Below are 16,650 nucleotides of genomic sequence, written 5' to 3'. Positions count from 1 at the left end.
CTAGGTTGGCAGGAGCAGGGACCGAGCAACGGGAGCTCAAGGGGATTCGAACTGCCAACCTTCTGATCGGCAAGTCCTAGGCTCTGTGGTTTAACCCACAGCGCCACCCATGTCCCAGTGATGTGATTATATATGCTTAAATGGAAAATGAATAAAAAAAAATTTAAAGGGGGCGGGATAATTTTCTCTTTTGGGGTTTCTGCTTTTTTCCCAAGTGTGCTGACCCTCTCTTTCTCCCACCTCTGCAGCCTTGACCCATGACCGCCTCCGCCGCGATGTTCTACCGCTCTCCCTCGGCCATGTCGCCGCCGTCCAAAGGCAAGTTCAAGCGGCAGAGCCGGATCTTCTCCCAGGTCTTGCACCGGACTCTGAGCTACAAGGACCGCCTCTCTGTGGCCGCGGGCCCGGCGGAGGGCAGCGAGGACCCCTCCGAGCTCTCCACCCAGGCCTCGGCCCCCGGGGTGCTCAAGATCTTTGGGGGCGCCGTCTGCACGGGAGCCCACTACAAGAGCGTCCTGGCCACGGCCAGCTCCAGCGCCCGGGAGCTGGCCAAGGAGGCCCTCGAGCGCTATGGGCTGAGCCAGGTCAGCGCGGGGCGCTACGTCCTCTGCGACGTCATCGGGAGGTTCGGAGGCCCCGAGAGGCAGTGGCAGATGGAGGGGCTGAGGGTCCTGCAGGACCACGAGAAGCCGCTGCTGATCCAGGAGCTCTGGAAGCCGCGCGAAGGATGCTCCCGGAGGCTGGAGCTCCGGAAGAGGGCGGAGGTGGAAGAGCTGGCCTCTAGGGACAAAGACACCGTCACAGCAGGTGAGGAAGAAGACCCTGGGTTATTTGGGTTATTATTAGTAGTAGTATTAGTGGTAGGCTTCTGGGGGTCCGGGATGGAAGAAGAGAAGAAGAAGAGTTTGGATTTGATATCCTGCTTTATCACTACCCTAAGGAGTCTCAAAGCAGCTCACATTCTCCTTTCCCTTCCTCCCCCACAACAAACACTCTGTGAGGTGAGTGGGGCTGAGAGACTTCAGAGAAGCGTGACTGGCCCAAGGTCACCCAGCAGCTGCAGGTGGAGGAGCGGGGAAGCGAACCCGGTTCACCAGATTACGAATCTGCCGCTCTTAACCACTACACCACACTGGAAAATACGCCCAGGAAGGCCACCACCTTCCCAAGACACCAGGGCGTCTCTCCAGTTGTCACTCTCTGGCTGTAAATCTTCCTCAGTCCAGAGAGACCGGTGATAAGTGACCCCTCCCTCCTGAGAGGAGCACGGTCATCTTCTGGCATCTCATTGCATAAGAAAGAGTCACTCAGTAGCTCTAAAACTACTTTATTAACAGTCTATATACAAAGAATCCACCAGCACGTCTGTGCTCTCTCAGCACCAGTACAGAACAGCATCACATACAGAAGTGAAACTAAACTCTTCAGCAATATTCCAACAGGTATACTGGCTGAGACCATACGCTCCAACATTTCTCCGATGGAAATAGGGGCATCCTATCCAATAACAATAACAACAACAATAATAATAATACAGTGGTACCTCTGGTTACAAATGGGATCTGTTCCGGAGCCCCATTCGCAACATGAGCAGAACGCAACCTGCATCTGCACATCTGTGCGTGCACGGGCCGCGATTCACCGCTTCTGCGCATGCGCTTGACGTCATTTTGCACGTCTGCGTGAGTGGCAAAACCCGGAAGTAACCCTTTCTGGTACTTCCGGGTCGCCACAGGACGCAACCTGGAAACACTCAACCTGAAGCAAACACAACACGAGGTGTGACTGTAATAATAATAATAATTTTATTACAGTGGTACCTTGGTTCTCAAACGCCTTGATACTCAAACAACTCAGAAGCTGAACACTGCAAACCCGGAAGTAAGTGTTCCGGTTTATGAACTTTTTTCAGAAGCCGAACATGCTCCGTTTTGAGTGTTACGCTTCCGATTTGAGTGCCACGCTTTTGTTTCGAGTGTTTGAGGTCTGTCAGTTTTTGCTATTTATTTTAAGCGTTTTTGTTTTTGTGTTTCTTTTTGTGACTCTGTGGAACCCAGTTCAGCCAATGATTGATTGATTGTGTGACTGCAGTACATTGATTGTTCCTTTCGTTTTATGGATCAATGTTCTCGTTAGATAGTGAAATTCATGTTAAAATGCTGTTTTGGCGGTTGCTTTTAAAAGTCTGGAACAGATTAATCCGTTTTGCATTACTTTCTATGGGAAAGCACACCTTGGTTTTGGAACGCTTTGGTTTTGGAAAGGACTTCCGGAACAGATTAAGTTTGAGAACTAAGGGACCACTGTATTTATATCCTGCCACCTCCTTGGGGAGAGAACTATTATTACTACTATTACTAATTAAACTTATATATCACCCTTCAGCTGAAGCCTGCAGCATGGTTTACAACACAAAAACACAACATTTCCAGGGAAGCCACAAGTCACATATTTGGGTATAGCACAGAGCAGACATTGTTCTGTGTCTCCAGCTTCCAGCATCAGCCAGAAACCCACATAGTCCACTTTCTTATACACAACCCACCTTGGTCTACTCTTCTCCATCTATACAGTGACATTTCTATGGGGAAAAAACCCACATGCATGGGAAGAGGGGCTGGGGAATTGGTTTGGGTCGCAAACACCAGGGAGAACCACCGCTGGTCTCTTGCCTGCTTCACATGCCTTCAGTCTGCTTTGTTTTCACATTAATTTGCAATTATTTCTGTCTGTCTGTCCAGAAATGCAAAATTTGGAAGAAAATACATTGTGCAATATGTATTTAAATATGTATTACTAAACCTGTTTTCACAGAGAGATGTGTTTTCCAAATGCACTTTGAGGCCTGATTTGAGCAGAGGAGTATCCAAAGCATAATATTTGGCTGGTGGTTGCAATGTTTTCCGATCTGTGAATTAACCCCGGTTTATGCAAATCAGGCCAATTCACAAATCTAATCCCTTCACCCCTGGACTGGGCTCTCCTCCTTTGCACATTCCACTTTCCCAGGCATTTCCCTCCCACAACCAGCGATGGCAAAGAGACCCTGGCCGCTTTCTGTACCTGCAGCGAAAAGGCCACCTGTTTCTTTTCCTCCGGCTAAGATAATGAGTTTTCCTGTGGCCTGCTTGGCCCTTTTAGGTCACAAAGACCATCAACATATTTTCAGGAAACGAATCTGAGCAAACTCCCCGCCTGTTTTTATTGCTTTAGCAGGCAAGTGTAGCTCTGCGGCCAAGTTGTCTGTTGACAACCGGAGTTACGTTTCTGCGGCAGCAGTGGGAACGTGGCCTCTGATGGATCTGGCTTCAGCTTCGAATGTACGCTGCACAAAAATAAGTGCATTTGCTTTACCTTACACGAACAAGGCCGTTAGATGTCACCCCTCAAAGATAATCAATCTATAGAACCTGAGCTTTTCCAAGGAGTTGGGGGGCAGCCTCTGTGTGTGTGCAGAATGCAGACATTTGTAATGCCAATGAGTATTTGGGAAACCTGATTGGAGCAAAAACAAGTCAGTGCTTCTGGCTTGCACTCTTTTTTAAAGATTTGAGAAGTGGGGTTCTTTTGTTCTTGTTTAGTCGTGTCCGACTCTTCGTGACCCCCTGGACCAGAGCACGCCAGGCACTCCTGTCTTCCACTGCCTCCCGCAGTTTGGTCAAACTCATGCTGGTAGCTTTGAGAACACTGTCCCACCATCTCGTCCTCTGTCATCCCCTTCTCCTTGCGCCCTCCATCTTTCCCAACATCAGGGTCTTTTCCAGGGAGTCTTCTCTTCTCATGAGGTGGCCAAAGTATTGGAGCCTCAGCTTCAGGATCTGTCCTTCCAGTGAGCACTCAGGGCTGATTTTCTTCAGAATGGAGAGGTTTGATCTTCTTGCAGTCCATGGGACCCTCAGGAGTCTCCTCCAGCACCACAATTCAAAAGCATCCATTCTTCTTGATGGTCCAGCTCTCACTTCCATACATCACGACTGGGAAAACCAGAGCTTTAACTATACAGACCTCCATGGACAAAGACAACAGGCATATAAAAGTGGGGTTATTACCCCTCTATTATTGTCCATGCTGCGTCGTTCAACCATTGCTACTGTGTCCTTTCTTTTAGCAGATCAAGATGACCAGGTGACAGCAAAAACTGCAAGGTTTTTAGCGAGGGAAATTAGAATAACATCTGTTACTTGGTAATTGATGTAAACCCCCAAAATGTTTTTTTTTCTATAGTTAAGTTTCCCCCTCTATCTTCAGTACATTTTTATTTTATTTTATTGCTATGGCTAGTGGCTGATGCAAATGAAGATTCATATTCTGTTCAGTTCTAAGTAGCAGCATGCAAAATTGTTCTGTGCATAGTTCAACTGTGGAACTCCCAGTTGCAGGAGACCAGGGATGGCCACCAACTAAAAGAGGATTGGACAAGATCATGGAGAAGGGAGAACTATTGGTGGCTCCTAGCAAGGATGATCAATGCTTCCGAATATCAGTTGCTGGAAACCACAAGAGGAGAGAGGGTTCTCGCACTCGGACCCCGCTTGCTGGTTTCCCGCTGGGGCATTTGGTCGGCCACAGTGAGAACAGGATGCTGATGGGCTGGCGGCCTGATCCAGTAGGCTTTTATTATATTCTTACAACTAGCAGCAGCTTTTGAGGGCTAAAGGCAGGGGACCCTCCCAGTCCTACCTGGTGGCGATTGTACATTTCCGAGCACAAGTCAAAGTGTTGGTGCTGACCTTGAAAGCCCCTAAACGGCCTCAGTCCAGTATCCCTGAAGGAGCGTCTCCACCCACATCGTTCTGCCCAGACCCTGAGATCCAGCGCCGAGGGCCTTCTGGCGGTTCCCTCACTGCAAGATGTGAGATTACAGAGGGCCTTCTTGGTAGTGGCACCCATCCTGTGGAACACCCACCAGATGTCAAGGAAATAAACAACTATCTGACTTTTAGAAGACATCTGAAGGCAGCCCTGTTCAGGGAAGTTTTTAATGACTGGTGTTTTAATGTATTTTTAATCTTTTTTGGAAGCCGCCCAGAGTGGCTTGGGAAACCCATCCAGGTGGGCAGAGTATAAATAATAAAATTATTATTATTATTATAATCAATGACAAATTACAGTGGATGCTTGGGTTGTGAACAGGATCTATGCTGGAAACACATTCGCAACCTGCAGCGTCTGCAACCCGCAGCGCCGCGTCTGCGCAGGTTGCAATTTGGCGCTTCTGCACATGCACAAAGCATGATTTAGCGCTTCTGCACATGCGCAAACGCCGAAACCCGGAAGTAACCCGTTCCGGTACTTCTGGGTTCAGTGCGGTGCACAACCCGAAATTGCGCAACCTGAAGCATGACCCGAGGTATGACTATACAGTGGTACCTCGGGTTAAGTACTTAATTCGTTCCAGAGGTCCATACTTAACCTGAAACTGTTCTTAACCTGAAGCACCACTTTAGCTAATGGGGCCTCCTGCTGCCGCTGCGCCACCGGAGCAAAATTTCTGTTCTCATCCTGAAGCAAAGTTCTTAACCTGAAGCACTATTTCTGGCCTAGCAGAGTCTGTAACCTGAAGCGTATGTAACCCGAGGTACCACTGTATTATTATTAAACCTGGGACTCCCCCCCTTCTTCCATGCTGTACCTCTGAGCTATGGCACAGTGGTAGAGGCAGAAGAGCTGTTTTTGCTTGGGCAAGGACACTCCTCTGCTCTTCCTATCTCCCTCTGGGATCAACGTTGCAGCTGCTGGATATAAGGAGCAGTTTTGTCAACTGGGCTTCAGTGGGGAGGGAGGATAAGACCTTCTTGTACACGCGAAGGGGATTCCACTCTGGGAAGCTGATCCGTCAGCTGAAGGGTGAGAGACTTAAGCTCCTCTTTTCTCCTGGCTGTGGCAGCAGGTGGGTGGAGGACGGCAGAAATGGGCTGGGGGGAGAGCTGATCAGCCGATTAGGATCACGGGTGACTTAGCAGGCAGGACTCCGAAGGCGTTTTGCTGGAAGGTTGCAGATAGGGAGCGAGCCCTGATGGGGTGGACCTTCGCCTTCCAGAGACAGCCTAGGAATCGTGCTTCAGCCTTTGAGAGGTGACAGATAACCCAAAGATTGCAACTTGCCGGAAGCAAATCCCATCCCCAGAATTCTTGGTTTATTTATTTCTAATTGAATGTGTTTATAGCCCACCTTTCTCTCCCAGGCAGCTTAAAAACAGCATTGTGGAATACAGAGCAACAAAACAATCTAGTTCAAAACAATACAGTGATACCTTGGTTCCCGAATGGCTTGTCTCCCAAATAAATCGGCTCCCGAACGCCGCACACCCGGAAGGAAATGTTCTGGTTTGCGAGCATTTTTTGGGAAGCCAAACATCCGTTTCGGCTGTCGACATTGTTTCCGAGGCCAGTCAGCCCACCAGAAGCCGCTCCTCGGTTTGCGAATGTTTTGGAGGTGGAAAGGACTTCTGGAATGGATTGGGTTCGGGAAGCAAAGTACCACTGTAATTAAAACACACCTGAAGACATTTAGAGCCAGACATTAAAGCACAGTTTCCTCTGAGAAGCAGCCCGGTAGGTCAGCCTCATTTGCACCTTGCTTTCCAGAGGAAGGTCTTGGCCTGCTTGTGGAAGGATGACAGAGAGGGAGCCGGCCTGACCTCTCTTGGAGGAAATCCCACAATATGGGGCAGCCACAGAAAAGGCCCTGTCTCATTTCACTCCCGACCACGCCTCTGATGATGGTGGGACCAAGGGAAGGTGTCCAGCAGAGGAGCTTAGCATCCAACCAGCAGTCTGGAAGGTGCTATCCTGCAACATCTGAAGGTCCACAGCCCCCTCATCCCTCTCCCGCAGACTGCATGCTCTGGTTATCTCTTGCTTGGAGATGTGAGGTTAGAGGGAACCAGGCAGAGGGCCTTTTCAGTGGTGGCGCCCACCCTATGGAACACCCTCCCACCAGATGTCAAAGAGAAAAACAACTACCAGACTTTTAGAAGACACCTGAAGGCAGCCCTGTTTAGGGAAGCTTTTAATGTTTAATAGGTTATTGTGTTTTAATATTCTGTTGGAAACCCAGCCAGATGGGCGGGGTATAAATAATAATTTATTATTATTATTATTATTATTATTATTATTATTTATTTCTTCACTTTGGCAGCCCAATTTAGGACAGGGCGGAGAGTGGAGGCCTGGGGGTTGCTCCTATGTTGTAGAACACTTTGAGAATCAGGACCCTTTCCAAATCAGCCAGAGATTTTCCTGTCTCCATCGCTGACTCCGAACGCTGGGTGCATGTGTGTTTCGGGATTCAAGGACGTCTGTTTTCCGAGAGTCCTTTGCTGGTCTGATTCCTTTCTGCCCCGGAGGGAGAAGCGTCCAGCAGATGTTCCCCGTCTCCTATCGTTGACGCATCGCACAAGCTGATAACCGGGGGCAGGACAGTTATCCAAGCAAGAAGCAGATGTCAGGCAGGCAGGCAGGATTGTGCCGCTTTTGTGACAAGCGCACAAAGACAGCCACCGGCTCAGAAGGACATCCTGGATGAAATCGGTTCAGTTGCAGTCCTTGCATTTGTGCTGCCACCATGATCCTTGCTTGTTAACTCCCCCCCCCCCCGTTTTTTAAAAATATAATTTTTATTAAGTCCTCCATTTTTACAATATTACACCATAACAAATAACATAATTCACAATTCCAAAATTCCCCCATTCCCCCCGGACTTCCCTCCACCTCCTTCTCTGGTTTATTTCAAAATAATATCATTTCCTGCATATTTCCTTTTTTATATTTTAACTTATAAATTATATAATTTTTGCTAATTTCCCCCAGTTTGGACTGGGCGCCACGGAATGTTTTATCACCTTTGAGGCAAAGAAAATTCTGCACAGACGTAACCCCGATCTGCAGTCAGAATGGCAGAATCTCAGAACAGAAAGCCAGCAAACGTAGCAAAACACTCTCTCTCCTTTTGTTAAGTTGTGGGTGAACATATCAGACGACAGTGATTCTTCAAACAGCTCTTGTTTATTCACAGGCCAGGGCAGAACTGAACTGAAAGGTTCAGTCAGCCAGCTTATATAGAGCTCCAGAACAATGTAACTGTAACAATTTTCTAAAACTATCCAATCACTGAACGTCACTTTCGATCCCTTATTTGCATAACTATCTACAGTATGCCCCTGCTGGCCCAGGGTGAGAACTTCAGTACATAACACCTTTGCCTGATGTTTGCAACGTTTTTATGTTTTCGGGATGATCTGCACCAAGGGATTTTGCTGAGTTTTGCGTGGAGTATTATAGTTAGGGTTGCCATACATCCGGATTTTCCTGGGCATATGCCGAATACAGCAGTCGGCAGCAGTGTCTGGATGGAAATCGGGAAAAATGCTTGGATTTTCACTCTTTAAAATATAGCAACCCCATCTTGCTATGAAATTAGGCACACCCCGTTTCTTGCATGAAAACGGTCTCCAGGGAGGCTCACCAGCTTAAAATCCCAAAACTGCGACTGCTGCTGTCACTGCTTTCATTATAACTCTTAGGAATACACAAAGCTGCCTAGAACTGGGCGAGACCATGGACCTGTTTAGTTCAATATTGTCTGCGCTGACTGGCAGCATGTCTCCAGGATTTTAGTCTGGGATCTCTCCCAAACTTACCATCAAGCATGGAACCTGGGGCCTTCTGCTTTCAAAGCAGCTATTCCACCGCTGACCTATGGCCCTTTCCCCGTTCCAAATTCCTGCAAGGAAATTCAGATCAGGAGAATTTCCCCCTGCTGCACATTTGTGAGTCTTGGAATAGAGCAAAGTTCTCAGCCTGGCTCAGATGAGAAGGAGGCGGTTTCTGAAGAAGGGGCAGGGAGCAAAACGGCAAAGCAAGCATAAACTAATATCTCATTTGGAAGGTTTGGAAAAGACATCCCGGCTGACTACAGTCTTTGTTTGCGGCTTACGGGTGGCAGTAGAGCAATGGCTAGAGGGCACCAGGTTGGGAAAGCTGACTGCAGGGACAGCAGCAAACTGAACATCCCTCCGATGACCAGGCAAGTGTCATCTCTCCAGGATCTCAAAAAGAGGCTTTCTCAGACACAGAAGGAGATTGACAAGCTGGAAAGTGTGCCGAGGAATCTACTATGAAACGAATAAAGCTTAAGCCTGAGGGCCCCAATCCCAGAGGGAATTACTTAAATTTTGGGGATCTAGTAGACCCAATTTGAGTCTTGGGTGCATCAACAGAAGCATAGTGTTCAGGTCAAGGGAAGGAATAGTCCCACTCTATTCTGCCCTGGTCAGACCACACCTGGAATACTGTGTCCAGTTCTGGGCGCCACAATTTAAGAAGGATGTTGAAATGCTGGAACGTGTGCAGAGGAGGGGCGGCCAAGCTGATCAAGGGTCTGGAAACCGAGCCTGATGAGGAACGGTTGAAGGAGCTGGGGATGTTTAGCCTGGAGACAAGGAGACTGAGAGGAGATGTGATTGCCATCTTCAAATATCTCAAGGGCTTCTACATAGAAGATGGAGCCAGCTTGTTTTCTCCTGCTCTGGAGGGCAGGACCCGAACCCATGGCTTCAAGTTACAAGAAAAGAGATTCTGACTGAACATCAGAAAGATCTTTCCGACAATAAGCCATTGATCAGTGGAACGGACTCCTGTGGGAGGTACAGACTCTCCTTCCTTGGAGGTTTTCAAGCAGAGCTTGGATGGCAATCTGTCAAGGATGATCTAGTTGAGATTCCTGCGTTGCAACGGGTTGGACTACATGATCCTTGAGGTCCATTCCAACTCTACAATTCTATATCCTATGGGCACCAGCGACCTAAAGGTAAACGTAAAGCTACCCCTGACCATTAGGTCCAGTGGTGGACGACTCTGGGGTCGCACGCTCATCTTGCTTTACAGGCTGAGGGAGCCGATGTTTGTCCGCAGACAGCTTCCAGGTCGTGTGGCCAGCATGACTAAAACGCTTCTGGCAAACCGGAGCAGCGCTCGGAAATGCTGTTTATCTTTCCGTCGGAGCGGTACCTATTTATCTACTGGCACTTTGACGTGCTTTCGAACTGCTAGGTGGGCAGGAGCCGGGACCGAGCAACGGGAGCTCACCCCGTCACGGGGATTCGAACCGCCAACCTTCTGATCGGCAAGCCCTAGGCTCAGTGGATTAGCCCATAGCGTCACTCATGTCCGAACCAGTGACCTACATGCCCTGAAATACGAACCTGGGGATTGAGCCTTCTGTCTCGACTAAAGTGGTTTTCTTGCCTTGGGAAGAAAGACTGAAAGAGGATTGCAGCCGTCGAGTTATTTTTATCCCATTCTGGTTATTTTGTAAGGCCCCTCCCTTGCCCCCCGCCCCCATTCCAATTGCCTGTTTTTTCAGGCAAGGAACGTGAAATGTCAAGCACTCTGCTGAAATGTGTGAATGGCGCTTGTGGGCGGGAACAGCGTGCCTGTGCCGCTTGTTCCGTTCTGACACAGACCCCTGCAGGAAGTAGGAGAACCTTTGCCAGGCCTGGTGAATGGCAGCGTGGCATCGCTTGGGGGAGGGCGGGACTCTGCGACTGAGACAAAAAGCTGCGCAGCTGGCCTTTGCCAGGAGAAGACTGGAGCCCAAAAGGGCCTCTCATCCCCTGCAGGAGATTCTGCGCTGGGAACAAAAAGCACCCACGAAGGCTGCAGCAGGACTTGTGGAATGAAAGAAAGGGCACTCACAAAGAACGACACCCCCAGCCACATTGAGAAATATATTTTTTATTTTTTGAAATAATTTTTATTTGATTTTACAACTCTTGAGTTGTAACAATGCCAAATACAGTCATACCTCATGTTATGCCCGCTTCATGTTACATTCTTTCAGGTTACGTCCCGCGGCAACTCGGAAGTACCAGAAAGGATTACTTCCGGGTTTCGCCGCTTGCGCATGCGCAGATGTGCAAAATGACGTCACGCGCATGCACAGAAGATGCGAATCGTGACCTGCGCATGTGCAGACGCGCCGCTGCGGGTTGCGCTCTTTTTATTTATTTATTTTAATAAATTTTTATTCAGTACAAGTTAAAATACATACATAATCACAACAAAAGAAAATACAAACGAGAAAAACAAATACATCTATCCAAGGAAAAGGAATTAGAGAATATTTTGTCTCTTCATATTTACAGTTATTTATTTACAGCGCTCTTTTCATGTTGCAAATGGGCCTTTGGAATGGATCCTGTTTGCAACCAGAGGTACCCCTGTACACATCCATATTTAGAGATATCTCTGAATCTCCAGACTTCCCCTCCTCCCCTCCATGGGTCCTGTTATCAACCTTTTCAACTGCATATTATTTCATAATCCTTTTTTTTTTTTTTTACATCTCTCCATATTGTCCATGATATTTGCTACATTACAAATGTTATTAAAATCCTGATCATGTTCTCATCTGCTTATAGTGGTCTCCTAGTTGAATTATAAATTTTCCCCATTCTTTCTTGAAGTTTTGGTCTTCTCGGTTCTTGAGCTTTCCAATCAGTTTTGCCATTTCAGCTAGTGGCATCCGTGTGGCTGTTGTCACATACATAAAAAGTCTTTTCAGCCACATTGAAAAGGAGCATGGCAAAAGCCCTGCAACTCACCAGTGAGAATTTCCTGAAAATTTGTCTTTCTCCATTTTTGAGCGCAGTTTCTCTTCTGATTAATTGATGGAGAAAGGGAGAAAGAAGTGTCCGAGGAAAGTTTGGCAAACAGCCACCTCATTCAGCCACTAAGATCAGGCCTTGGGAAGGAACAGTGTGTCATGTTCAGTCCCTCTCAGTTTCTCATTTTTCCAACTTTAATTTCAGTTTGTGACCCCCCACCCACCCCAACATCCCCACCACCACCCAAATACTCAGGAAAATCCATCAGCATTTTTGTGCAAATTTATCCCAATAAACACATTTTTGTATGTATTTTTTCCCAAGTAGTCACATTTTCTGCAAGCAGTTTCCTCTAATGTTATTTCTGCATGTTATTTCCACTAACATTTATATGCACGCTTTATCCAAGAATATGCATTTTTGTACACACTGCCTGGCAGAATTGCAAAATTCAGAGAAGTGTGAATTCTGTATTCATTCATTTATTGCATTTATACCCCACCATTTTCTCCAAGGAGCTCCAGGGGGCATGGTGCATAGTTCTCCTCATATCATTCCCCACAACCACCCTGTGGGGTAGACCAGGCCGAGAGAGACACTGGCTAGTCCACAAATTCATCCAGTGAGCTTCTTGGCCGAGTGGGGGATTTGAACCCAAGTCTCTCCCAGGTCCTCATTCGACACTCTATAAGCATGACACCAGCACTGGCTTGAATGTTTCAGAAAGTGCAAATTCATTTTTATTTTATTTTTATAAGATATTTATTAAGATTTTCAAAAAATTACAGAATAAAAAGAAAAAAGAAAAATACAAAATAAAAATAGTTAAAAAACAGTTCAATCTTTCTATCGCATATTTTTCATTTGCTTATTTCCCGGACCGTCTCACACCTTCCTTTTCTGTATTCCAGTTCCAATTGTTAATTCAGCAAATCCCTCCCCTCTTCATTCATCTTAATCTTCAATTTTTAAATATTATAACATTAATTTTTTTTACCTATTAATAACCATTTTCTCATATTCCCTTATAGCATTACAGCAAAAGACCACTTAGTTTCTATCCAACATCATTCTAACGTTCATTAATTTTACAGTGTTTCTGTAAATAATCTTTGAACTTTTTCCAATCTTCTTCCACCGACTCTTCTCCCTGGTCTCGGATTCTGCCAGTCATTTCCGCCAATTCCATATAGTCCATCACCTTCATCTGCCATTCTTCCAAGGTGGGTAGATCTTGTGTCTTCCAGTACTTTGCGATGACTATTCTTGCTGCTGTTGTGGCATACATAAAGAAAGTTCTGTCCTTCTTTAGCACCAATTGGCTGACCATGCCCAGGAGAAATGCCTCTGGTTTCTTCAGGAAGGTATATTTAAGTACCTTTTTCATTTCATTATAAATCATCTCCCAGAAAGCCTTAATCCTTGAGCACGTCCACCAAAGGTGAAAGAATGTACCTTCAGTTTCTTTACATTTCCAACATTTATTATCGGGCAAATGATAAATTTTTGCAAGCTTGACTGGGGTCATGTACCACCTGTATATCTTTTTCATAATATTCTCTCTTAGGGCATTACATGCCGCAAATTTCATACCTGTGGTCCACAACTGTTCCCAGTCAGCAAACATAATGTTATGTCCAACATCTTGTGCCCATTTAATCATATCAGATTTCACTGTTTCATCCTGAGTAAGAAAGTGCAAATTCAGTAACGTCACCTTTAAATGCAAAATATCTAACAACAGGTTATAAGCATAAATATCCTCTGCATCGCAGGCAGGGCCGTCTTAAGCAAAGGTCCCTCCGGTGGCGCCCCCCCCCCCATTTCCCAAAGTTGTAAACCTTTTCCCAAGCCTCTGCGGGGGTCACACTCCTCCTGCAGAGACTTGGGAAGGAAGCTGCCTGCCCGCCAGCCATGTGCTGGGCCCGGGGGTAACCCGAGCAACGCGGTCCAGGTCCGGTCCTTAATCCAAGGGTCCCGTGAGGAGTCAGTCCAGCCAAGGTAGGAAACCAGGCAAAGACAGGTACAGGATCTCCGGCAGGTTCAAGCAAACAGCAATGTCCGACAGCCTTTTATCTTTGTCGGGGTAATGGCCGGTCCTGATCCCCCGGCGACTCACCTCCTTGTTTCGCCCGAAGGCAAGCACTCCTCCTGCAAGTACTCAGGTCTCTCCTTCTCTCAGACCTCAGTCTCTGCAGCTTGGGAGACGTCGGTGGGTGACTAGACCCAGAGGCCGCCTCAGCCTCCCCTGACCCAACTGGTAGTGGAGCAGCTGTAAGTGATGGCCCAGCTGGAGGCAAGGAGGTCATCTCCGCATCTGGAGCCAGGGCAGGATCAGGCCCCTGACTCGGCCCAGCTGGTGCTTGATGCAGGGGAACCTGTGCAGACTGGGACTCTTCAAGATCAGGCCCCAGACCTGGTTCAGATGATGCCTGAGGCAAAGGATCCAGTGCGGACTGAGACTCCTCTGGTTCAGAGTCTGAGCCCCATAGAATCATAGAGTTGGAAGAGGCCACCAGGGCCATCGAGTCCAACCCCCTGCCAAGCAGGAAACACCATCAGAGCACTCCTGACATATGGTTGTCAAGCCTCTGCTTAAAGACCTCCAAAGTAGGAGACTCCACCACACTCCTTGGCAGCAAATTCCACTGTCGAACAGCTCTTACTGTCAGGAAGTTCTTCCTAATGTTTAGGTGGAATCTTCTTTCTTGTAGTTTGGATCCATTGCTCCGTGTCCGCTTCTCTGGAGCAGCAGAAAACAACCTTTCTCCCTCCTCTATGTGACATCCTTTTATATATTGGAACATGGCTATCTTATCACCCCTTAACCTCTTCTTCTCCAGGCTAAACATGCCCAGCTCCCTTAGCCGTTCCTCATAAGGCATCGTTTCCAGGCCTTGGACCATTTTGGTTGCCCTCCTCTGGACACGTTCCAGTTTGTCAGTGTCCTTCTTGAATTGTGGTGCCCAGAACTGGACACAGTACTCCAGGTGAGGTCTGACCAGAGCAGATGGCCCCAGTCCCAGGCCATCACAAGCCATATAGTTGGTGGAGCGCAGCTTCCATCCTAAGCCTCTGCGGGGATAGCTCTCCTCCCGAGGAGGCTTGGGAGGCAAGCTGCACACCCGCCAGCTATACACCCAGGGCGCAGTTGGTGGGCATGGAGGGAAAGGGGAAGCCGTGCAGCTCCCCCACTCACTGGGGCGTCCCTGAGAGGCTGGCGCCCTGGCGCGACGCACCACTAAGCTCTATGGGAAAGACGGCTCTGAATGCAGAGGGTTGGACTAGATGTCCCTTGGGGGTCCCTTTCATCTTTACAGTTCTATAATTCTATGATATCCCTGTTTGTAAAATGCGGGCAGCTATACCACACCGGAGATCGACAGGAGGGTGGAAGGGGAGCTGCTAGGGAGGGACTTCGACCGAAAAAAAAGAGGTATAGAGGGACTTTGTTATGCTCAGGAAAAGCCCCATGTTTATCTTTCCAGTGTGGCATGGAGAGTTTGAACGGTGTTTGAAACGGGAGCTCTCTCCAACGTCAGAAAACGCCGCGATTTCCCACCCCACTGAAGCAAAACACACACAAAAAGCCCTGGTTTTTGCTATGCAAAGTAAATACAGAAGCTTCCTTTCCTACAGATAAGGAAGCTGAAGGCTGCTTTCTCTAGTGAGAGAGCGTGAGAGTGAACTCCGAAACAAGCGTGTAGTTCCAGCAGAGCGTTTCCCTTTCAGCCGCCTGTCATTGCGTCTGATTTCGCTGGAGAGGCAGGGCTGGCTTTCAAGATTTGGGAGGGAGGGAGGGGGCCACGGGATGGGCTCCAGATCATTGCCAGGCCCTTTCGCCACAAAGAGGCAGTGAGTGCACAGCTTTAGGGTGCACAGATTGCCTGATTCATTCATTTATGCAGTTGATATACAGTGGTACCTCGGGTTACATACGCTTCAGGTTACAGACGCTTCAGGTGACAGACTCCGCTAACCCAGAAATAGTACCTCGGGTTAAGAACTTTGCTTCAGGATGAGAACAGAAATCGTGCTCTGGTGGCGCAGCAGCAGCGGGAGGCCCCATTAGCTAAAGTGGTGCTTCAGGTTAAGAACAGTTTCAGGTTAAGAACGGACCTCCGGAATGAATTAAGTACTTAACCTGAGGTACCACTGTACAGTGATACCTTGGTTCTCACACTTAATCCAATCCGGAAATCTGTTCCAAAACCAAAGTGTTCCAAAACAAGGCACACTTTCCCATAGAAAGTAATGGAAAACAGATTAAAGTGGTACCTCGGGTTACAGACGCTTCAGGTTACAGACTCCGCTAACCCAGAAATAGTACCTTGGGTTAAGAGCTTTGCTTCAGGATGAGAACAGAAATCGTGCGGCGGCAGCGGGAGGCCCCATTAGCTAAAGTGGTACCTCAGGTTAAGAACAGTTTCAGGTTAAGAACGGACCTCCAGAACAAATTAAGTTCTTAACTCGAGGTACCACTGTAATCTGTTCCAGACTTTTAAAAACAGCCCCTAAAACAGCAATTGAACATGAATTTTGCTATCTATTGAGACCATTGATCCATAAAATGAAAGCAATAATTAATGTACTGTACTATAAAATAAATAAGACAGTATTGTAGATGATGAAAATTAAAATTATTATTATTTTACTTGCTCTGATGATAGTCATTGTTTGGGGGGGGGGCTTTTATCCATTTCCGCAGTCATACAATCAGTCAATCAGCTGAACAGAGTTCCACACAGTCACTAAAACAAATTAACCAAAAAAAAAGCCTCAAAAACAAAAACCCCAAATAAATAGCAAAACAAAAAGCACCAAATACAGTGGTGTCTTGGTTCTCAAACTTAATCCGTTCTGGAAGTCCGTTTGACTTCCAAAATGTTCGAAAGTCGAAGCGCAGCTTCTGATTGGTGCAGGCGCCCCGGAAACAATAGCTGACAGCCATATTGGATGTTCGGCTTCCCAAAAAAATTGAAAACCAGAACACTTTCTTTGTTTTCGGGTTTGGGAACCAAGGTACACTGTACTTCCCTTA

General features: G+C 47.4%; 1 protein-coding gene across 1 annotated transcript in view; it reads left to right on the top strand.

Moving 5' to 3' along the window:
* Nucleotides 1-16,650, top strand: part of RADIL (Rap associating with DIL domain) — a 74,830-nt gene that overhangs the window by 15,125 nt on the left and 43,055 nt on the right. The window contains exon 2 of the mRNA XM_082199630.1: nt 249-807. Within this exon, the coding sequence (XP_082055756.1) occupies nt 258-807 (550 nt within the window). The 5' untranslated portion in view covers nt 249-257. The remainder of the gene's footprint in view (nt 1-248; nt 808-16,650) is intronic.

Source organism: Podarcis vaucheri (assembly GCF_965113315.1).
Source record: "Podarcis vaucheri genome assembly, chromosome: 14".
NCBI lineage: Eukaryota > Metazoa > Chordata > Lepidosauria > Squamata > Lacertidae > Podarcis > Podarcis vaucheri.
The sequence above is the reverse complement of the archived record's forward strand: the minus strand, read 5'-3'. Positions and strand labels throughout refer to the sequence as shown.